We start from the raw sequence: 24988 nt of genomic DNA, 5'->3' as shown, positions 1-24988 counted from the left end.
GATCCGCCCACCATTGTGGAATGGCTGGCGAGAGTTCGAAAAACGGCGGAAATGGAAGACCTTATTCATCAAGCTCATGACCAATCAGAAAAATTCACTTCCACTTGGGCTTGCTGGTTTCACTTCCTTTCTACCCCTGATTATAAATCACTCACACACCACGCTGGGTAGAGGGTACGGAGTTAACGGACAGACACCCTCTTTCTCCCTTAAGCTAACCTTCCTTCTACCCTTTCCCCTTATATTTCTACTATTGCCCCTTTACCCGACTGATCCCTTGCCTTGGAAACCTTTGGATCCTAATTGCTCCCCGGGGAGGGAACTAGACATCCTTTTGGCAACAGAATTTAATTCTGAGGACGATCTTTAAGTACTTAAGGAGGCTAAATACCATGATCTCCTCCACCCATCCGGTTAGGAGATGAGACACGCGTACAGCTCTAGGTGTTCTCGAGCATTTCATCTATATAAGAGTCTCAATGTTTCTATTACTGTGCTTTATACGATATCAGAAATTGTTATACTGTGTAGCCCTTTCAGTATAGTATTGGGTTTTCTTTTTCACATTCAGATTCTATGTTATTACCAATGGTATATGTGTATGTTCACAAACCTTAATAAAATTGTTTGGAGTAATAATAATAAAAAAAGCTTAAAAAAATATATATAATAATAAATAATAATTAAAACTTTTTATTATTATTATTAATTTGTTATGTTCCATACATATATATATACACACACACACACCCACAAACGTGTGTTTGAGCTTTGGGGTGCACATCCTAATGCATACCTATGGGCTCATTTCTAATCTCAAAAATAGGAGATTAGATTAAACTTTTTGAAGTTTTGTTTATCCTTCATACTTTGCATCGGACAGGAAATCGAACAGGAAATAAAAATGAGTCTGTTTCCGTGGTACAGAAGTTTTCAAATCCCCCACAATGCCAACGCCCATAGGTCTTGCTAAATAAAACAGCCGTCCAGCATACTCAGTTCTCCCTTGGAACTTAGAGATACAGCAGACTCTCGTAATGGCATCACCTTTCCAAATTCTTGGTGTTCTCTCAGCTTTGGTAGCATCTGGTAAGAGCTTATTAATCGTAATCAATAATTCACAAATGTCTTTAAAATAATGTGCCATTTATTTTATGTTAAACAATATGTGCAGTTCTAAAAATAAATAGCAGGAATCAATACTAACATAAAATAAAGCCATCCAAAGCGATTAAGACAATTTTACAAGGTCAGAATTTCTATAGAAGAACCTGGACATTGGTCCTTCAAAGCACTCCAAGACTCAGGACCTTGGAACTAAGTATGCATATTGCTATGGGGTGGGAAGAGAAGGTATATCTACTGAATGGGTCTGGGACACCGATGGCTAAAAAAAAAGACTGATGGGGTTAAAATCTTTCCTTACCCTACTCTTTTGCCTTTAGTTAACCCTTAAGAGTACATGTGGTGACCATGCAGCCCAGCTTGTAGCACCCTACTGTTACTCAACACTAACCCATACCAGTATCTATAAATGTGCTTTTTCCATATGATAAATTGAGGACCAGTTTATTATAATTTGAAATAATGTGAAGTGAGATTTAGAGTACAGTAGGGTCATGCTTTTTGGCTGCAAATTGATAAATATGGCCCATTTCCAAATGCAGAAATTTGAGATTAGATGAAAATTCTTTAAAGTTTCTTTTACGCTACAGACTTTGCATTTATAGAGAATTGACTCAGGACGGGAAAGAAATGAAACCTAGCTTGTTTTATGTGATATAGATTTTTTTATGCATAATCAGATTCAAAATCAGATCCAAAATGTCCACGGCAATAAGGCCTTGTACAATTTTCTTGTTCAATTTCCCTTAAATTTACCTTCAACCTTCCAGTAATGCTGGGATCTGCCAGATTGCATATAAATTGAAAGTGTTTTTATTATATGGTTTAGATAAATCTAAAGGAAAATTGTACAATAAAAATGTATAATCTGAAGTGCACCCCCTTACTGGGATCCCCCACCCTGCACAGCCAGGCACATCGAATTTCCACAGACACTCCATATTCGGAGAACGGTCTGTTCATTTGTTGTTTTTTTTTTTTTTTTTTTGAGGCATATAACTTGGATAAGAATAAGAGATTATGCCCACTTGACTTCAAACAAACTTCAGGGACAACTCATCGTATATACAGTCTCTATATACAGCTCCTCTTCTTCCTCTAGCACGTAGTTACATAGTTACATATTAGGTGAGGTTGAAAAAAGACAAAAGTCCATCAAGTCCAACCTATGTGTGTGATTATATGTCAGTATTACATTGTATATCCCTGTATGTTGTGGTCAATCAGGTGCTTATCTAATAGTTTTTTTAAACTATCGATGCCCCCCGCTGAGACCACCGCCTGTGGATGGGAATTCCACATCCTTACCACTCTTACAGTAAAGAACCCTCTACGTAGTTTAAGGTTAAACTTCTTTTCTTCTCATTTTAATGAGTGGTCACGTGTCTTGTTAAACTCCCTTTTGCAAAAAAGTATTTATAAATGAAATCATATCCTCTCTCAAGCGTCTCTTCTCCAGAGAGAATAAGTTCAGTGTTCACAACCTTTCCCCATAACTAATATCCTCCAGACCCTTTATTAGCTTTGTTGCCCTTATTTGTATTCGTTCCATTTCCAGTACATCCTTCCTGAGGACTGGTGCCCAGAACTGGACGGCATACTCCAGGTGCGGCCGGACCAGAATCTTGTAGAGCAGGAGAATTATCATTTGATCTCTGGAGTTGATCCCCTTTTTAATGCCAATATTCTGTTTGCTTTGTTAGCAGCAGCTTGGCATTGCATGTCATTGCTGAGCCTATCATCTACTAGGGCCCCCAGGTCCTTTTCCATCCTAGATTCCCCCAGAGGTTCTCAGTGTATAGAATGCATTCCTATTTTTGCCACCCAAATGCATTATTTTACATTTTTCTACATTGAACCTCATTTGCCATGTAGTTGCCCACCCCATTCATTTGTTCAGATCTTTTTGCAAGGTTTCCACATCCTGCAGAGAAGTTTTTGCCTTGCTTAGCTTAGTATCATCCGCAAATACAGAGATTGAACTGTTTACCCCACCCCCATCCTCCAGGTCATTTATGAACAAATTAAACAGGATTGGTCCAAGCACAGAACCCTGGGGGACCCCACTACCCACTCCTGACCATTCAGAGTACTCCCCATTTATCACCACCCTCTGAACTCGCCCTTGTAGCCAGTTTTTAATCCATGTACTCACCCTATGGTCTATGCCAATGGGCCTTATTTTGTACAGTAAACATTTATGGAGAACTGTGTCAAATGCTTTTGCAAAATCCAGATACACCACGTCTACGGGCCTTCCCTCTATCTACTTTATTTGGCAACTCACCTCCTCATAGAAAGTTAATAGATTGGTTTGGCAAGGACGATTCTTCAGTATTCCAAGCTGATTACTGCTAATTATACAGTTCTCATTACTAAAATCTTGTATATAGACCCTTATCATCAGGGCCGGATTAACATAGGGGCTATTGGAGCTGCAGCTCCAGGCCCCTTTCTCAAGATAGGCCCATTTGCCCAAAAACATAAAAAAAAACAAAAAAAAAAGAAAAAAAAAAAGAAGAAGATCGACTTCGAGGATTGTAGCTCGGCGATCAGGGGGGTAGGTAGCTAAATACCCACTCCAACACTGGTTAAAATATGGGGCTGCTATCATCTATGGTTCCGGAGATACGGGGCTGCTTGTGCCGCCTGTCAGAAGCTACATACAAAGTGACAGTATAAATACAAGCTGGAACTCTCTGCAGCAGACGGAGAGGATGACCTCACAGTGCTGATAATTATTATTTGTATATTACTTATGATAATTAACCCCTTGCCACCCAGGCCCATTCTGAGACTTCTCTCCTACATGTAAAAGTCATCATTTTTTTATGCTAGAAAATGACTCAGAACCCTCAAGCATTATATATTGTTTTAGCAGAGACCCTGTGGAATAAAATGGTGGTCTTTGCAACTTTTTATGTTACATGATATTTGCGCAGCAATTTTTCAAACTTTTTTTTGAAAAGAAACTGTTTCATTCATAAAAAAAACACTAAAGTTATCACAATTTTTTGTTGTGTACTAAGCGATGCTTTACATTTTTTTACAGGTTACATGTTTAGAGTTACAGAGGAGGTCTAGTGCTAGAATTATTGCTCTCACTCTAACGATGGTGGCGTATGTAACCTGTGTGTATCTGGCTCTGATACTAACCAGTGCCTACCCAGGGACTGACTAGTATCTCTCCCCAGCCTGTCCCCACACGCCCTCTCACTTGCTAACCTGTGAATGGGGCAATCACTCCCGCAGTGTTATTGTGTTCTGCCAGTCAATACAATGATTAGTGTTGCTAACTATAGCTGGCAGCACTGATTGTTTTGGGGAAAATCTGACAGGCTGGTTGTACTTAAGTCGGTTAATAGGTTGACTTGTGTAAAACCAGCTAGCCCATACATAGATCGACTATGGCTGGTCTCTGCTCAATTAGTGTAATTTTAATCCATGTCTGGCCCGCTTAACCACTACACAGCCCTAAACATCCTTCCACAAACCTTTGCATTTTTCCTTCCCAGATTACTTCATCCTCCTCTCCTATACATAGTGCCCACTGTCATACTCTCCACACTTCTCTCCTATACATAGTGCCCACTGTCATACCCTCCACACTCCTCTCCTATACATAGTGCCCACTGTCATACCTCCAACACTTCTCTCCTATACATAACGCCCGCTGTCATATCCTACACACTCCTCTCCTGTACATAGTGCCTGCTTTCATACACTTCTCTCCTGTACATAGGGCCCACTGTCGTACCCTCCACACTCCTCTCCTGTACATACTACTCACTGTCATACCCTCCACACTCCTCTCCTATACATAGTGCCCACTGTCATACCTCCAACACTTCTCTCCTATACATAGTGCCCATTGTCATACCCTCCACACTCCTCTCCTGTACATACTACTCACTGTCATACCCTCCACACTCCTCTCCTATACATAGTGCCCAATGTCATACCCTCTACACTCCTCTGCTGTGCATACCGCCCACTGTCATACAACTCACACTCCTCTCCTGTACATAGTGCCTTCTGCCATACCCTCCACACTCCTCTCCTGTACATAGTGCCCACTGTTAGACCCTCCACATTCCTCTCCCTCACCTGCACATACTTCCCACTTTTATACCATCCATACTCCTCTCCTATGCCTCTTACCCACAAAAACTGTTCTTTAAAATTATTATGCTGAATATCCTCAATGTTACCAGCTCTAGAATGGGCACTTTTGTCAGTTCAACTAAAGGAAATCTCACAGTCCTCATATTTGTTCTTCCCCATTATTAGTACTTATTTCATTTTGTAATGACTATTGTGATATATAGAGGAACACGGGGGACGTCAGCTACTCTAAATATAGCACTTGTAGAAAAAAAGTGTCCCTGAAATTATTTTTAAAATGTTGACAACTATGCACTTAGGCACTGCCCAAGGGCGACAGATTAAGTAGGGGCCCCATGAGAGGCTCCTGTGATAGTAAAGCGGTAGTAAACTTTTCTAAAATTACAACTTTTTAGAAGCCCTGGGGTAGGTTATGCCATAATGTACGAGTATCAGGGCAGGACTTAGGGTGGTGGGGGCCCCTGGGCTTGAGTCACTTTCGGGCCCTACCTTCTATACATTATCGTATTTATCGGCATATAACATGCACCCAAAGTTTAGGAGGGTATTTTAAGGAAAAAGACTTTTAGGAGGGAAGTTTAAGGAAAAAATATTACATTTAAATGCCCATCAATGCACCCTTATCAGTGTCCATCTGCAGCCTTGTCCATCCATCTGCAGCCTTGTCCAGTGTCATTGCAGCCTTGTCAGTGTACCCTTGTCATTTGCAGCCTTGTCATTTGTAGCCTTGTCATTGCAGTCTTGAAGTTTAAAAATGGCGCCGCTGAGATACATCTCGGCGGCTTTCGGGTCCTCTTGGCGGCTCTCGGGTCCAGTTGCAGTCCCGAGTGGAGCAGAGAGTATCCGAGTGTACTTGGCTTGGCTCACGTTCACGCCCAGTCCCTGTGTTATGTCCATCATAGGGCGGGACTGGGCATGACTGTGAGTGGAGCCGAGCCGAGTACACTTGGCTATGTATCTTGGTGGGGCCCCCTATTTGGCGGGGCCCATGGGCTTGAGCCCAGTCAAGCCCAATGGTAAGTCCTGCCCTGACGAGTATGCCCAGCATATTAGCACATTAGGGTACACTTAAATTGTCAGACTGAGCCCTCCAGTGCTGTGCTGTGATCATTCCGGCGGGGCCCGGGCACTTCCATCTTCACCCGGTCTTCCTTCTGGGTTCTGTGCCTTCCGTCACTTGCCTTGGCCAGGCTGCGTTGATGTCATTCCCACACATCCTCATGTGCATCCTCTCTCTCTCATCCCCCCCCTTTCTCTTTCATCCTCCCTTACCCCTCACACCTCCTTCATCCCCTTTCTCTGTCTCTGTCTTTCTCTCTCTCTCATCCTCCCTCTCTCTCTCTTTAATTGAATTTGTTATAACAAAAATTAGTTGCATTTTTATTTATTTATTGTTTATAAAAAGCCCCACCAAAATCCTCAACACCAGGCCCATAATGTTCTTAATCTGGCCCTGCTTATCATCCCCTCCAAGATCTTGCATACTATTGATGTTAGGCTAACTGGTCTGGAATCCCAGGGGTGTGTTTTGGACCCTTTTTAAATAACCGACCGCGCAATTGTCAGTTAAAGCGACGCAGTGCTGAATCACAAAAAGGGGCCTGGTCCTTTGGCTGCAAATTGGTCCAGGGCTGAATGTGGTTAACCAATGAGACCACTAAGCTAAGTCACTCCCTTGTTTTCACTCATCCGATTGTTCCTTATTCACCAACCTTCACACATGCTCTTCAGTCTTTTATAAATGCTGCCGATCATCTACTGATCATCCGATATGCTCATCCAACTTAGCAACTGTTCATTTTCTGACACCATTCTCTGCCAATCCTTTTTTCTCGCTTTATATGAATTCTGGAGGCATGGTTGCCTGTGATGGCAACCATGACCAGACTCACAGAGAGAAGCTGTGACTCAACATGGTGTCCTGTAGTCCAAATGCAGGAATGAGCAGGGTGGGGTGACAACGCTATCGCAGCATCCCCGGGTTAGTGTTTTGACTTTTTCACAGGAAGCCAAAACAAGAGATGGACACTGGCAGGATCAACATTTTTTCATCAATTAATTTTTTTTTTTTTTACTATTAATCAGGCGTATAAAAAAAAAAAAATTTTTATTTAATCGTTAACTAAATGAAAAGCATGTCATTGTCTGGGTTGACCTACACTTTAAATCCCCCACTGAAAAATAACAATTGGAAAATGGATGATCAATGAGGTTTTCAATTTGGTAAAATGTGTCTACAACGATCGATGCTCATCCTGTGTTGTGTTTTCTCTCTCTTTTTTAGGATATTCGCTCTCTTGTACAGAGTGTTCTTCTTTATCGAACTCGTGTACCGGCCCCAGTGTGACTTGTCCTTCTGGCTCTGTGTGTGGAGCTGTATACGTAGAAAACCTATTGATAGGTAATTTATTCAATAAAAATATATATATATATATGTCCATTTTTTGCCAGGGTTCCACAAGTGTCAGTTCACATCAGAGGCCTCTGGAACCTTTATTGCTCCAGAGATGTCCGTTTCATCCGCATAATGTGTGAATAGAACCCTCATGTGTAATAATATCTTCCAAACAGCAAAATAGTACTGCAGTGCACAGACCTCAATAGCCCAATATAACCAGCCATGCTCTTAACTCTATCTGGAGGACAATTTGTTTGGTAATCATATTTGTGTATCATAATCAATTGACATTTGTCCTTTTGTTGTATAAAATATAGAACAAGAACCTTTGTGAATGCAGGATATTATGAAATAAGCATCCTTAAAAAAAAAACTCCTTGTATTTCGGACTTTACTGGTACCAAAGTGAGATGGTCACAACAGTATATTTGATCAAAATGTTTATTATGAAATTATCAATAAAATTATTTAAAAACATTGGCAATTGTACTTAAATGTGAAATAGGCCATATTAGTACAATGCAACAAAATTAACCTTTCTGTGAGATCCCAGAGGTCGACGCGTATCCAATAATATATTGCATAGAGTCAAGCAATATTTAAAATGCCCATTTAGGACAAAATAGCAGGCATGGTTGAATGTGACAAATATACCAAAAAAAATATCCAGGAAGGGGGCAATTATTTTTTTTTCACAGCAGTGTGTTTTAGGAAGCTTTTGTTTTGTTTGTTCTGTGCAAAGCTCTTCAAGAATTCTCGTCGGGAAAAGCCATGGATGGTTTTTCCGACCAAATTCCGCTCAAGCTTGTGTTGCCTTCACGCGGTCACACCAAATTCCGAACGCGGTGACATACAACAAGTGATGAGCCGAACACCCCCCCGGTTCGGTTTGCATCAGAACTTTCGAACGGAACGCAAATTCGTACAAACTTTAGAACCCCATTGAAGTCTATGGGACTCGAACTTTCGAAATAAAAAGTGCTAATTTTAACGGCTAATATGCAAGATACTGTCCTAAAAAGGGTTTGGGGACCTGGCTACTGCCCCAGGGGACACTGGTCAATGCCTAAAATGTTTTTAAAAATGGCCGTTTTGGCGGGAGCACTGATTTTAATGACGATTAAAGTGAAAAAAAAAAGTGAAATATTCCTTTAAATATCGTGCCTGGGGGGTGTCTGTAGTATGCCTGTGAAGTGCCACGTGTTTCCCCATGTTTAGAACAGTCCCTGCACAAAATGACATTTAAAGGAAAAAAAGTCATTTAAAACTGCTTGCTGTTTTAATGTAATATCTGGTTCAGGAAATATGGATGAAAATCATTGAGAAAAATGGCATGGGTAGCCCCCCCTGCCCATTACCAGCCCCTTTGGGTCCTGTACGCATATTAAGGGGAACCCCGTACCCATATTAAAAAAAGGAAAGACGTGGGGCTCCCAGGCCCTATATACTCAGAACAGCAGTATACAGGCGGTGCAAACAAGACAGGGACTGTGTAGGTTTGTAGGTTTGTTGTGTTAAGTTGAATCGGTTTGTAATTTTGAACTGGTACATTTTTAAAGTATAGCTCAAGTCAAAAAATCTATTTTTAAGCTTTTTGGAAAACAGGGAAGGGTTATCACCCCTGTATAATTTGTTTTGCCGTCCATCTTTTTTCATCTCACTTGCTGTTGTCTCCTTCCGTTTTCAAGTAGGAGATGTTTGTAAGTTGGAGGTTTGAAAGTAGGGGCCTGCCCTATATGCTCTGCAGAAATGGCGAGACAAGGTGTTGGTGTTGCCACAACATTGTAAGCCCTCACAGTTACTCTTGGTGGGCACAGGAATGGGCCCTGCTGTGAAATATTATATCAAGAATTGTAATTACATGCCATGGGCTGAAAAATTGGGCCTTAGGCACTGGTGCTGGTGTCACGACACTGCTACAAAGCATTGCATCAAAAATTGTAATTACACGACTCTGTTAAACAGGGGCTGAAAAATCTGGCCTTAGGCACTGGTGCCACGACACTGCAACCTCTCCCATATACTCTAGTTGTAGTGCAGGAATGAGCCCTGCTGCAAAGCAGTGCATTAAAAATTTTAATTATACGCCCCTGTTAAACAGGGGCTGAAAAATTGGGCTGGTGGCATTACCCAGAACCAAAATGATTCTTCCAACATATCAGCGGAGGAAGAAGAGTGTCAGGTCACCTTGAGGCGAGGTGACAGGTGCACACCGTAGGGATGCGGAGTGCACCGCAAGGTTGTGGACCCTACGGCTGACTGCTGCAGACGGGGACAGATCCCACTGGGGATAGAGCGTGAGATTCCCTGGGGCGCGGAGTCTAAGAGCCAGCAGGTGTTCACCAGGGCCTCCAGAGGTGAGGATGGACTTGGCTGCAACTGGCTCCAGGTCGCGACCCCCAGGGTCCCCCAGCTCACACCCACAGTAGGCAACAGGAGGACAAGGATGAGGGACGAAGACAAGGTCGGGGTCACAAGCAGAACAGAATGGTCGGGTACATGCCAAAAGGTCAGGGTCACAGGCAAGCAGGGATAGTCAAAACATGCCAAAGTCGGTAACAGAAATCAGTAGCAGAGCACACGGCAGGCAAGCGGAAGCTAACAAACAAAGACTACACAATGGTTGATCAGCACTGAGCCCTGCAGTGCACAGGTTTATATAGGGCTCCCTGATAGGGCCTGGGGTGGAGCCATGCTTAGAGGAGAGGTTATAAAAACCACCAGGTGGAAGTAGCTGGCTTCTTAGTCTGAAGACATGAGGGAAGGTAAGCAAACACAGGAAGATCACTGCATAACCATGACAAAGAGGATAGACAATCAACATAACAGAACAGTCACTCAGCATCAGCATAGGCAGTCTTGAAGGGATGTGATATTTCCAAAAAAAAATATTCGGTTACATCAGCTTCAGGTACTTGGTAGCTGTGGGTGATCCAAGACTGATTCATCTTTATGAAGGTCAGTTGATCAACTGAGTCGGGGGACAGGCGCACCCTGTGATCGGTAACAAAGCCACCAGCAGCACTGAAGGTGCATTCCGAAAGAATGCTGGATGCAGGACAGGCCAGTAGCTCAATTGCATACTGTGCAAGCTCTGGCCAGTGATCCACCTCAAGACCCAGTAAGCCAGAGGATTTTCGATGGGAAAGGTGTCCAAGTCTGACCTTGCCCCTAGGTATTCCTGCACCATGTAAATCAGACGCTGGTGATGGTTGCTGGAACCGATCATACCTTGGGGCTGCGGACTAAAAAATTGTCTGAACACATCGGTCAGATGGCCACGTTCTCCACCGCTCCTTCTGACCGATGCCTCAGCAACACATTGTCCAGGACCAGGAGTTTGTAACCTCCCAGTCTCTGGGAACGCATTGCACAGACCTTTCTGCAAGGCCTCCCGGAGATATCTCATCCTCTGCGATGGCAAGATAAGGTCGGCAACCTTACCCTTGTACCATGGATCAAGGAGAGTGGCCAGCCAGAAATGGTCCCTCTCCTTGATCCAAAGAATACGAGGATCCTTCCGCAGGCTTTGCAGGATCAGGGAGGCCATGCAGCATAGGTTAGCTGAGGCATTCGGTCCGGAGTCCTCTGGGTCACTAAGGACAACATGATCCGCAGCTACCTCCTCCCAGCCACGTACAAGTCCACAGGTTTCTTGGGACTGTAATTCATCCCTACAAGACTGCTGCTGATGCTGAGTGCCAGCCTCCACCTCCATGCTGACACAATCATCCTCCTCCTCCTCGTCCTCTTCCTGTGTGATGGGCGGGACAGCAGGAACACTGTCTGGATAAAGGGGGCCTTGAGAGGCAAGGAAGTCCTCTCTTCCTGCCTCTGTTCTGCCTCAAGTGCCCTGTCCATTATTCCACGCAGCGTATGCTCCAAGAGGTGGACAAGAGGTACAGTGTCACTGATGCATGCACTGTCACTGCTCACCATCCTTGTGGCCTCCTCAAACGGTGACGGGACAGTGCATGCATCCCTGATCATGCCCCACTGGCGTGGTGAGAAAAAACCGAGCTCCCCTGACCCTGTCCTGGTGCTGTAGTCACACAGGTACTCATTGATGGCCCTCTGCTGCGTGTGCAGCCGCTGCAGCATGGCCAACGTTGAGTTCCACCTGGTGGGCATGTCACATATAAGGCAGTTCTTGGGCAGGTTCAACTCCTTTTGGAGCTCAGCCAGCCGAGCACAGGCATTAAATGATCAGCGTAAATGCACACAGACTTTCCTGGCCTGCTTCAGGACATCCTGTTAGCCCGGGTTCCTGCCCAAGAACCACTGCACCACCAGGTTAAGGACGTGAGCCACACAGGGCACATGGGTCAGTTGTCCCTGTCGGAGGGCGGAGAGGAGGTTGGTGCCATTGTTGCAAATCACCATTCCTGGCTTAAGCTGGTGTGGCGTCAACCACCTCTCGGCCTGCCCCTGCAGAGCTGACAAAATATCTGCCCCAGTGTGGCTCCTGTCCCCCAAACAAACCAGCGCAAGCACGGCATGGCATTGTTTTGCCTGCGTACTTGCGTAGCCCCATGAACGCCTACGGAGCACCGCTGGTTCTGAGGACAGAGCACTGGAAGAGGCCATGGAGGAAGAAGAAGAGGAGGGGGTGGAGGAGAGAGGTGTGTCACAACCAGTAGTAGCATTTTGGAGGCATGGTGGCGGAACAACCTCCAACACTACTGCACCTTGTCCTGCATCCTTCCCAGCTGCCAGAAGAGTGACCCAATGGGCCGTGAAAGACAGGTAACGTCCCTGTCCATGCCTGCTGGACCATGAGTCAGCGGTAATATGCACCTTTCCCCTGACCGCCCTGTCCAGCGAGGCAAGGACATTGCCTTCCACATGCCGGTAGAGAGCCGGAATCCCCTTCCGTGAGAAAAAGTGGCGTTTGGGGACCTGCCACTGAGGAACCGCACATTGTACAAACTCACAAAAGGGGGCAAAGTCTACTAGCTGAAAAGGCAGCAGTTGAAGTGCTAGCAATTTAGCCAAGCTAGCATTCAACCGCTGGGCATGTGGATGGCTGGGAGTGAACTTCTTTCGACAGTCCAGCAGCTGGGGCAGGAAAATTTGCCTGCTATAATCAGACGTGGGTGTACTGCTAGCAGAGTACCCGGAAACACTTGGCTGTGACACACCTAATTCTACACCTTCATTCCTCTCAGAGCAGGTTTCAGAGAGGACTGAAGGTCTAGTGGGGTTGGAGATCCCAGCTGATGAGGAGCAAGGAGAGGTCCGCTTTGTTCTTTGGTGTGGGTCTTTGAGGTACGCTTGCCAACGAGCTGCATGGCAGGTCAACATATGTCTGGTCAAGCATGTGGTGCCCAAGCGGCTGATGTTTTGGCCACGTGAGATATGCTTGAGACATATGTTGCAAATAGCAGCGGTGCGATCTGATGCACTCGTCTCAAAAAAGGCCCACACCAAAGAACTTTTAGAATAACGCGCAGAGGCAGCACCCTGCACAGGCGGAGCTCTGCGGTGTGATTCAGTCGGTGTGCATCCTGCCTCGTTGGACATGTGCCTCCTCCTCCTCCTCTCTCCTACCAGGCACCCACGTGGAGTCAGTGCCCTCATCATCCCCTCCCTCTTCATCGCTGGAAAAAATCTGGCAGTACGCTGCAGCTTGTGGAACATGACTGCCAGATTGCTCAAAGAGTTCAGGAGACTCCTCAGGAGGACATGGTGGGTCTAGGGAAGGAGTCACTGATGATGACATTGAGACGAGGGAAGACGATGTGTTGGCAGCTGCTTTGCTAGTACCCTGAGCCTGGGTGAGAGAGGATGAGGAGGATGAAGAGGGCTTGGTCATCCACTCTACCAAGTCTTCGGCATGATGTGGCTCAACAGTCCAGTCGGTCCAGCTGCCGAAAATAAGGACAAGCGTGTCCCATGGCCACATGCTGATGATGACGATGCACCGCGTCCACGACCAGCACTGTTGTCTCTAGACACAGAGCCTGCTTGCCCTCTTTTATCACTTCGTGCCTGTCTGCCTCTCCTTGTTGGCCTTCCAGACATGGTAATGGCCTGAAGGCAGATGGGAAAACCAGCAATTGGGTAGTGTATATTGTGCTGGAGGCACACAACACCCACTAACTCCTGCAGATGCCTTTATTATAGAACAGGAATTAAAGGGTAGATACTGGTGTATACCGTGCTGTGCTGGAGGCACACAACACCAACTAACTCTGGCAGAAGAGCAATATAGCTAGCTATATAGGTAGATATAATGGTGTATAGTGCGGTCAGGGCACGCAGACAACACGCACAATCTCCTACAACTGACTGAAAGCTCTATTACAGAAGAGCAATATAGCTAGCTATATAGGTAGATATAATGGTGTATAGTGCGGTCAGGGCACGCAGACAACACGCACAATCTCCTACAACTGACTGAAAGCTCTATTACAGAAGAGCAATATAGCTAGCTATATAGGTGGATATAATGGTGTATAGTGCAGTCAGGGCACGCAGACAACACGCACAAGCTCCTACAACTGACTGAAAGCTCTATTACAGAAGAGCAATATAGCTAGCTATATAGGTGGATAATGGTGTATACGGCGGTCAGGGCACGCAGACAACACCCACAAACTCCTGCAGATTGCTAAAAGCTCAATTACAGAAGAGCAAGAACGCAAAATCGGCCGATAACGAACAGTTTATACTGTGTTGAAGGTACACAGAGAACACCCACTAACTCCTACAGACGCCAACACACTACACAAGGCCGCCTTGCTGGTGGCCTTATATAGTGTGGGGTGTGTACTACATATCTTGATCTATGATTGGCCACAGGCATCCTGCCTGTGGCCAATCATGGCTCTCCTCGCTGCCGGCGCTGTGATTGGCCAAGCATGCGGGGTCACAGTGCATGCTTGGCCAATCATGAGCCAGCAATGCACTGCGATGGCGCAGTGCATTGTGGGCCATGAGCGCTACATGAATTTGGCGCGAAGGGCCCATAACGTTCGGTATTTGCCGAATGTGCGAACAGTGGATTTTCTCATCTCTACATACAACACTACGACGAGCCGCGAAAATTAAGTTCAATGCTTCCGAGAATGCGTCAAATTATTTCCGAGCATGCGTCTGAATTTTTCACGTCGGAAATTGCCACAGACGATCGGAATTTCTGATAGAAGCTTTTTCCGTCTGAAAAATTGAAAACATGCTCTCAATCTTTTGCTGGCCGAAATTCCGCCAGCAAAAGTCAGATGGAGCATACACACGGTCACATTTTCCGACCAAAAGCTCTCATCGGTCTTTTGCTGGTGGAATTTCCGATCGTGTGAACGCGGCATTACTCTAAAACCTTGGTATATATTGTGGTGGTTGCCATTTCTGTTTAATATTAAACCTTTGTTTATTTTCATTGCACAGAATGTATTTGTTTGTTTACTTGTAGGTCTCCTTATTTCAACAACATACACAATGTCATGTATATCACAGAATAAGTGTGACATTAAAGGAAGTATGAGCTTTTCCAACATTGGAAGATTGAAGATGGGTATATCATGTTGTAGAACTGATCGATGCACCCCGACTCTTCCTTCCCGTAAGTGACTCTGATTTATACCTTTATATAAACAGATAAATGCACACCTGTGGTTGTTTTACTTGCCAAAGGATTTGTATTCTTGTCCATCCAGTCCTAAGATTTGCACAGCTCTTCCACACAGCACAGTCCTTGTATATACGGTCCAATGTGAGCCCCAAACACACATCAAATAGTCCAAAGTTTTATTGATAAAAATCTGCTAATGCTATGTAATACAGGAAAGCTTCAACAATGCCGTTCCACCAAACAGTGCCCATAGAGTGCCACCAGGTGGTACAAAAGGTAATAGCTGCAGGGGATTATCTGGTGGAGGTGACTCAAGTACAAGTGGAGGTGGGGTAGGCTTCCCTGAATAATTGAGTTTTCAAGGATTGCCTAAAGGTGGACAGGGTAGGGACTGACAGGAAATACTGGAGTACTGAGTTACAAAGGATGGGAGAGGTTCTGGAAAAGTCCTGGAGGTTAGCATGGGAAGAGGTAACAAAGGAGATAGAGACCAAGATGTCCTTGGAGGAGTGGAGAGAACAAATTGGGCAATATTTACAGATGAGGTTGGTGATGAAGCTGGGGGCAGTGTTGTAGATGGATTTGGACGTTATGGTTAGTATTTGAATTTTGTAGTCCTGATGAAGGGAGGCATGCTTGACTCCCAAAAGCCATAGGTTTTTTTCTGCTGTGAGACAGTTTTATTAAGAAAACTTTGGACATTGGTTTGGCACTGTTATTGGCCTGTATATAGGTAGATTCTCCAATCTGAGGTTTGCTACATTTTGCTAAACTGGAGCTAGTTGATTGGCCCCTTGAAAATCTGTATCCGGCACCTTGCATTTAAAAGTTAGGTCTTAAAGTGGAAGTTTAGTGAAAACCTGCTCCTACCCCCATTCTAAGCCTAATCTATCTATCCCTGTAAATAAAATATCACTATACTGTACTAACCCTTCCTGAAGCCACTCTGGTCTCCAGTGGTGGCTGCTGTGTAGAGAGAAAAAGCCGTCAACAGCTAGAAAATGCCCAGGAAGTGACATCACCCATAGGCTTACTTTGGGGCTTCCGCTGTCAGCTGTCCCTCCTTTACACAGAAGCCACCACTGACATAGCGATCTCTTCTTTACAGGGCTAGATAGATTCAATTTAAAATGTGGCTGTCAGTAGGTTAGAGTTCCACTTTAAATCCCTCTGAAGTGACAGACATACAAAGGAAGTAATGCATGTTATTATCCATTACTACGCATAAATAATTTACTCTGTCCCTGCAGTGAGGAACATATTTACTACTCCCTATGTCAGGGCCCGGACTCAAACCTAGAACCTCGGCTGTGTCTAACAATGACTCTTCTTGCTGAGCTACCTGAGATGCTGGACAGCACCCTGTCTGATCCATTGGACAACCCTGCTTTGTACTTTGACTTCTGCCGAACCTTGAACTCTTTGCTCCTCCCATGAACTTCCTGATTTAAGTCATGTCTCTGCGCTTCCTGTTTGCCAGATTATTGTGCACTCTCTAGCCAATATCTCTCTCTGTCTTCCCTGCTGCTGTCCCTATCTTTGATACCACTCATTACCAACCCTTCGCTTGTTCCTCGACTACGTTTCAGCCTGATCCCAACCTGCAACTATGCGTTACTGACCTTTAGCTTGTTTACAGAATACACTTCTGTACCTGCTATATCTGCTTCTGGACCCCAGCTTGCTCACATCCTGGGGGGGGGGGGGGGGGGGACGATCACGAGGACAGAGACATGGTACTAACATGCAGCTAAATCCATCTCCACTATCAGGAGCTCTGATGAACACCGGTTGCCATCTCCCCCCTTTACAACCAAACACATATTAATAATACAGGTTGTTTGGCTGATTAAGGTGGTAATTAAACTCACTTAGTGACTTATCTTCAATAAATTAGCCTCAGAACCTGTGTAATTAATATGGGTTTGATTTAGAGGGATGATCTGGCAACCCTAGTTAGTACTTAGACCATATTCCCATTCCATTGTTACTGGAATGAGCTCTTAAGGTACCGGGTGTAGCGGCCACCAGCTGGATACTGGAACATGCAGGATAATGTAGATATTCACCAGCACACCAAGGATCTTCAATTACGTCCATTTTTTTTTTAATAAAGAAAGATCACATCACAATACAGTGTAGAGCAATGTTTCGGAGCCACGCAGGACCCCTTTGTCAGGCATGTGATGATCACATGCATCATATGCCTGAAGAAGGGGTCATGCGCGGTTCCAAAACATTGCACTACACTGTTTTGTGAAATTATCTTTCTTTAATTAAAAACATTTGGACATAACTGAAGATCCTTGGTGTGCTGGCAAATATCTAGTTAGTACTTAGACTTTGCACCTCAGATGAGCCCGCTTGTGTACCTATCCCATTGGCTAGTGGAAGTCCCGCTACTGCTCTAGCAACTGATCTTCGAGGCTGACCCCTGATCATGACAGCCTGTTACATCATCGCCAGACTTCACCAGTAAAATTCATGCATTGGTAGCTGCTGGGAGGTCAGTCCCTACTGACCTTCAGAACTATATCTCCCATGAGCTCTTTTCCTACACAGGGTGTGACTGAAGGCTCTTGGAACTCATGGCAGCAGCCTTTTGTTTTTCTAAAATAAGAGAAAAACAATGTATGCATGAAGAGAGGGACAGTGTTACCCCTAACACAGGTGGTCAGACACTATAGCTAGCTTCTGTGTTCTTCACCTATAGCAGCCCCCTTTCCCATAAGGCAAGCAGGCCTACGGTACTCGGTTGCCCCCAGAAACTTATACACAATGCTATAGTCCCTGGCCACCACAAAGGGGCAGGCGTGAACTGAGCACAGCAAACAAGTACTTGCGGTTGGCAAACAGACAGAGTGGTTCAATGACAATCCAGGTACAAGACAGGCAATTTTTTACTAAAATATAGGTGCTCATGCCATTATATCCATGTTATGCTTTTTACCTTAGTGCCAGGGAGCCTCTCAGGATCCAATGGAGAGACGTGCCCAGTCTGCGCATCTTCTGACTCCACCGAGTGTAAGACTTCAGATACCTTGCAGTGTTATGGGGATGAGAACACGTGTCTTCTCCTGGCCACAAAAATATCAGGTCAGTATTACAGACAGAGCCAGTGTTATTTAAAGAAAAATATCTATGTGTGCCCATTAGGGATGAGCTTTATGTTCGGGTCAAACATGAGTTTGACTGGAACATTGGCTGTTTGCCTAATAGCGAAAAATGTGGGTGTTTGCGGCAAATTCGAAAGCCGTGGAACGCTCCTTTAAAAAAGTCTATGGGAGAAATCAAAAGTGCTAATTTTAAAGGCTTATATGCATGGTATTGTCATAAAAAGTGTTTGGGGACCCGGGTCCTGCCCCAGGGGACATGGATCAATGCAAAAAAAGTTTTAAAAACTGAAATTTTTTCAAGAGCAGTGATTTTAATAATGCTCAAAGTGAAACAATAAAAGTGTAATATTGCTTTAAATTTTCGTACCTGGGGGGTGTCTATAGTATGCCTGTAAAGTGGCGTATGTTTCCCGTGTTTAGGACAGTCTGACAGCAAAATGACATTTCTAAATAAAAAAAAGTGTTTGGTCAAGGGGCTGGTATGGATTTTTGGGGGAACCCCCATGCCATTTTTTTTTTTTATTTTGTCGCGAGGTTCCCCTTAAAATCCATATCAGACCTGAAGGGTCTGGTATGGATTTTGAAGGGGACCCCCACGCCATTTTTTTTTACGTTTTGGGGCAGGGTTCCCCTTAATATACATACTAGACCTGAAGGGCCTGGTATGGAATTTGGGGGGACCCCCGCGCATTTTTCTTTTTTAAATTTTGGTTCGGGGTTCCCTTTAATATTCATACCAGACCCAAAGGGCCTGGTAATGGACTGTGAGGGAATCCCATGCCGTTTTTCTCAATGAACTTTTATGTGTATTGCCGGGACCGACAATTCCTTATAGTCGCAAGTACTTTTAAATGATTTTTTTTTCCTTTAGAAATGTCATTTTTCTCTTGGACTGTTATAAACATAGGAATATTTCACTTTTATTGTTTCACTTTAAGCATTATTTAAATCACTGCTCCCGAAAAAACGGCCGTTTTTAAAACCTTTTTTTTGCATTGATCCATGTCCCCTGGAGCAGGACCCAAGTCCCCAAACACTTTTTATGACAATAACTTGCATATAAGCCTTTAAAATGGTCACTTTTGATCTTTCATGTTCGTGTCCCATAGACTTTATTCCTACATCCCTAGTGCCCATATACACTATTGCATTGCAGTAAAATGTGCTGAAATATGTGTAATATTATGCGTTATGCTACACATTACACATAGCATGGTGCATTGGAGTTCATCCTATACCCCTGATGGGTTTACTTCTTCTTTGTCTCCCTGCAAAGGTAAAGCATAATGGGCTACTATGCATTGCATAGTATTCCATTATGTGTCACTTACCTGACACAGGAGCCAGCGAAGTCACCGCTGTCCCCTGTAGTATGGAACGTCCATCTTCTTCTGGGTGTCGCTTCTCCGGCCACTCACAGCGCCAGAGCAGCGATGACATCACTCCCGCGCATGCACATGGGAGCCGACACTAACGGCATATCACCGTTAGCAGCGGCATGCTGCTAACGGCGATAGTGCGCCTGCACGCCGCTGTCTATGGCACATGCGCCGTAGACAGCAGTGCCTGTCTTTTAGTAAATATCTCCTAAACCGTGTAGGTTTAGGACATATTTCTTGGACCTACAGGTAAGCCTTAATCTAGGCTTGCGTGTAGGTCAAAGTGGTTTGTAAGGGTTTACAGCCACTTTAAAGTAGTTCTACAGGCAGATTTTCGAATTTGAGCTTTACTGAGAAGGGTCAAGGCTGTCCAGGACCATGTTAAGTCTTGTTTACACTTTTGGTTGGGATGGGGGCGGGGATGAAGTTGAGCCATATTTTTACCTCTCCGCAACCACTTCCCAGAGCTTGTGGGGAACACCCTCTAGCTTAGTGTACTAGTGTACACAGTTGTAAGCTGTGGTGTATTTGTCTTGGCTGAGAGCCAGGCTGAGTTGAATCTGGGTCGGGGTTGAGTGACTCTGGATAACTAAGCAAGCAGCCCCTCTAGTACCTCCCCCTACTTGCTGAAACCTTGGAGAAGCTTCCAGAAGAATGGGGCGGGGGGGGGGGGGTTAGGAAGGGCTGCTTGGAGTATTGATGAGGGTCCCAGCCAAATGAGCTGGTAGGGTTCAGGCACCTCTTAAATACTCCTGAGTCATGCCAGCAGGGGCAGTCAGGTGGAAGGTGGAGAAGGAGTATTGAGGAGGCTGTTGGTAGCCCTTGAGGGAGCCCCCTAGTCTGGGGGCTGGGTATAATCTCAGGCCTGGGGCTAGGGTGCTGGAAAGATCCACCATAACACACGGAGGATCCCCTTCCTGGAGGCATGGGAGAAAGAGTGAGGATAGCAGGAGCCAGCTAACAGAAAGAAAACAAAGAAACATTAGGCAAAATACATGATCATTTGTGACAGCTGAGCGAATACTTGAAACATTCGAACAGTGAAAATGATGTACTGTATATATACGCAGAGCAATTTAACTTCACAACATTTAAAAAAAATGTTCATTGAAAAACAAGTTGATAAGATTTAATAAACAGTGAATCGACACATTTGGAGCCTACTTTTTAAGACCTTATTAATACAGTGCCTTGCAAAAGTATTCACCCCCTTGGCATTTTTCGTGTTTTGTTGTCTCACAACCTGGAATTACCATGGATTGTTTGAGGATTTACATCATTTCATTTACAGAACATCCCCATAACTTTGAAGATGTTTTTTTTATTTTCTTTTTCTATTGTGAAGCAAACCACAAATAAGACAATATAACAGAAAAAGTCAATGTGCATAACTATTCACCCCCCTAAAGTCAATTCTTTGTAGAGCCACCTTTTACGGCTATCACATCTGCAGGTCGCTTTGGATAAGTCTCTATGAGTCTTGTCACATCTTGGCATTTTTTCCCGTTCCTCCTCGAAAAAAACTGCTCCAGCTCCTTCAAGTTGGATGGTTTGCGCTTGTGAACAGCAATCTTTAAAGTGGTTGTAAACCCTTACAAACCACTTTGACCTACAGGTAAGCCTAGATTAAGGCTTACCTGTAGATCCAAGAAATATCTCCTAAACCTATATGGTTTAGGAGATATTTGCCCGAAAATAGGCACCGATGTCTACGGCGCATGCGCACTGAGCGCGGCATTCTCAACGAAGGAGCTGCCGCGCGTGTCGGCTCCCGTGCGCATGCGTCATCGCGGCTTCGCCGAATGACAGCGGCGAAGCTGCGAGACCCCACCAAGAAGATGGATGCGGCGGACTACAAGGGACAGCGGCGACTTCGCTGGCTCCTGTGTCAGGTAAGTGACACATAATGGACTACTATGCGATGCATAGTAGTCCATTATGCTTTGCCTTTGCAGGGAATAAAAGAGGAAGTAAACTCATCAGGGTTTACTTCCTCTTTAAGTCTGACCACAGAGTTTCTATTGGATTGAGGTCTGGGCTTTGACTAGGCCATTCCAACACATTACCAGAGTGGTACAGGTTTTACTCAAGAATATCCCTGTATTTAGCATCATCCATCTTTCCCTCAACTGTGACCAGTTTCCCAGTCCCGACTGCTGAAAAACATCCCCACAGCATGATGCTGCCACCACCATGTTTCACAGTGGGGATGGTGTTCTTTGGGTGATGTGATGTGTTGGGTTTGCTCCAGACATAGCGTTTTCTTTGATGGCCAAAAAGTTACATTTTAATCTCATCAGACCAGAGCACCTTCCTCCATACATCAGACCAGAGCACCTTCCTCTATACACTTTGGGAGTCTCCCACGTGCCTTTTCAAAAACTCAAAACGTGCCATTTAGTTTTTTGCTGAAAGTAATGTCTTTCTTCTGGCCACTCTGCCATAAAGCCCAACTCTATGGAGCGTACGGCTTATTGTCGTCCTATGTACAGATACTCCAGTCTCTGCTGGGGAACTCTGCAGCTCCTCCAGGGTTACCTTAGGTCTCTGTGCTCCTCTCTGATTAATGTCCTCCTTGCCCGCTCCGTGAGTTTCTGTGTGCGGCCGTCTCTTGGCAGGTTTGCTGGTGTGCCATGTTCTTTCCATTTGGTTATGATAGATCTGATGGAGCTCCTAGGGATCATCAAAGATTTGGATATTTTTTTTTTAAAACCTAACCTTGACTTGTACTTCTCAACAACATTGTCCCTTACTTGTTTGGAGAGTTCCTTGGTCTTCATGGCAGTGTTTGGTTAGTGGTGCCTCTTGCTTAGGTGTTGCAGCCTCTGGGGCCTTTCAAAAAGATGTGTATATGTAATGACAGATCATGTGACACTTAGCCCATGTACACACGGTCAGAGATTTCGACAACCAAATCCGTCGGATTTTGTCCGTCGGATTTTGTCTGAAACTATTGCATACACACGGTCGGACTAAGTTGTCGAAAAATCCGATTTTTCAGAACGTGATGATGTAATTTCGTTACGATGGGACTACATTCAGGCTAGTAGCCAATAGCTTTGATGTAGGAATTTGATCTGAGCATGCGTGGCACTTGGTCAGATCAAAATTCTCTACACATGATCGGAGTATGTCCGATCGAACCAGTTGGTCGGGAAATATTTCCAACAAGTTGGAAAATTGGGTCGGACAGATATTCCCGACGGAATCAGTCCGATGGAGACCACACACATTCGGATTATCCGACAACGCGGTCCGATAGGACACATTCCGATGGATTCTCCGACCGTGTGTACAAGGCTTTAGATTGCACACAGATGGACGTCATTTCACTAATTAGATGACTTCTGAAGGTAATTGGTGGCACCAGAGCTTTTTACGGGCTTCATAACAAAAGGGGGTGAATACATACGCACATGCTAATTATCAGTTTTTTATTTGTGAAAAATAGTTTTATGTATATATTTTTTCTAATTTTACTTCACCAACTTAGACTATTGTGTTCTGATCCATCACTTATAATTCAGATTAAAAAAAGAAAAACATTGAACCAAAGGTTGTAATGTAACAAAATAGGTAAAAAGCCAAGGGGGGTGAATACTTTTGCAAGGCACTGTATGTATCGGTGTTATTGAGATGAAATTGCCATTATAGTTCATTTTTTTTTATATTTGTTTGAAAATGTACATTTTCCAATAAGTTTTTTTATTTTTTATTTTTTTTACAGGACCAACAAAACAATCAACAGCAATACGTGGTTGTGCCACAAAAAGCAGCTGCAATATCGGCAGCCTCTCCACTAGGGCCCAAGGAGTGTCAACGGACATTCAATTTATCTGCCCTAATGGAAGTGCCGGTCTCCAAAAAAGCTTCTACCTCCCAGCTATGATTTGTATTTTCTTTTTAAAGTTATGGATCTGAAATATCTACAAAACGCCTAGAGTTAGACTACATGCAACAATGAAAAAGAAAAGTTGACCGTTTTTCAATCTCTCTTTATTATTTTCCATTTAATACGAATACATATATATATATACGTTCCATGCTTTATAAAATAGTGCCCCCCTTTTCTCAACAAAGAGCTTGAAAAGCTTATATATATATATATATATATATATATATATATATATAAATATAATAATAAAAAAAAAATGTTTATATATATATATATATATAATTTTTTATTATATTTTTAATCTTCCAGTTTTTTTATTACTTTTTTATTATGAACACAATCCATCTTTTTTTTTTTTTTTTTGATAAACAGTATACAGTAAATGAAAACTTTAGTGGCATCAAATTTTCATTTTTTAAATCTCAATGTTTATAAACTGCTGATTTGTTTAATTTTTCTCACTATTTGAATAAAACATTTTATATTACAGAAAAAAAGATATACAAACGTTATTGTCTTACAAATTTACAGCTTTAATTGAAAATCCATCACGCACAGCAGAGGAGGAAGGGTGTGTGCTCTATCTGAACCTTGTTTAGTAGATGGGGGAGGGAGGGTAATAACAATAGGCAGTTGAATTGCGTTTTTACTGCCCTCTAGATGGGGTTGTACACCTTCCAGGAAGCTTTTCTTTGCAGTGCAGCCAAAATGTATCCCCCCTGTTGTGTTCAGCAGACATTACCACTACAGAACACAACCCATTTAACTGAATAGAGACACGTTGAAATTGATGTGACATGGTATTCCTGTTCGAAAACTCCATTCAGTTGTAAAAAAAAAGGCAGCAGCTCTCTGAAGAACAATACACAACACATAGCTCTTCAGACAGCAATGGGAGAATCAACAAGTCTTATGCCGTGTACACACGGTCGGAGAATCCGTCGGAATGTGTCCTATCGGACCGTGTCGTCAGATAATCCGACTGTGTGTGGTATGCATCGGACTGATTCCGTCTGAATATCCGTCGGACCCAATTTTCCAACATGTTGGAAATATTTCCCGACCAACTGGGCCGGTCGGACGTAATCCGATCATGTGTAGAGCATTTTGATCGGACCAAGTGCCACGCATGCTCACATTCAAATTCCGACACGGAAGCGCTCGCTCAGGTAAAACTACCGCTCGTAAGCGATATAGCACATTCGTCACGCTGCAATGTTAAAAATTCATTCATCAAGCGCATTCTCTTGTTCTTTACAATGCTGCAAGAACCAACTTCTTTTGATGCTCATAGTCACACACACTTCTCCCGAACGGATTTCATTACTCTTTTTTAACCATTTCAGCAATACAATTTTAGTTTGCGTCACATCTACA

General features: G+C 44.0%; 1 protein-coding gene across 1 annotated transcript; it reads left to right on the top strand.

The window, feature by feature from the left end:
* Positions 1-954: 954 nt before the first annotated feature.
* On the top strand, positions 955-23699 carry LOC143933589 (phospholipase A2 inhibitor and Ly6/PLAUR domain-containing protein-like). The gene is made up of 5 exons (XM_077456537.1): positions 955-1089; positions 7535-7651; positions 15063-15212; positions 18177-18317; positions 23444-23699. The coding sequence occupies exons 1-5, from the start codon at positions 1038-1040 to the stop codon at positions 23635-23637; spliced, it is 654 nt and encodes a 217-aa protein (XP_077312663.1). The 5' UTR covers positions 955-1037; the 3' UTR covers positions 23638-23699.
* Positions 23700-24988: the final 1289 nt, after the last annotated feature.

This window comes from Lithobates pipiens, unplaced genomic scaffold (genome assembly GCF_037356315.1).
Source record: "Lithobates pipiens isolate NorthernLeopardFrog02 unplaced genomic scaffold, aLitPip1_a1.2 Scaffold_27, whole genome shotgun sequence".
Taxonomy (NCBI): domain Eukaryota; kingdom Metazoa; phylum Chordata; class Amphibia; order Anura; family Ranidae; genus Lithobates; species Lithobates pipiens.
The sequence above is the reverse complement of the archived record's forward strand: the minus strand, read 5'-3'. Positions and strand labels throughout refer to the sequence as shown.

Excerpts from the sequence above, each read along its gene's own strand:
- LOC143933589 (XM_077456537.1), top strand. The coding sequence starts at position 1,038 with ATGGCATCACCTTTCCAAATTCTTGGTGTTCTCTCAGCTTTGGTAGCA. Across the intron at positions 15,213-18,176 it reads CACCCCGACTCTTCCTTCCC|TGCCAGGGAGCCTCTCAGGA; the intron begins GTAAGTGACTCT and ends TTTTTACCTTAG. Across the intron at positions 18,318-23,443 it reads CCTGGCCACAAAAATATCAG|GACCAACAAAACAATCAACA; the intron begins GTCAGTATTACA and ends TTTTTTTTACAG.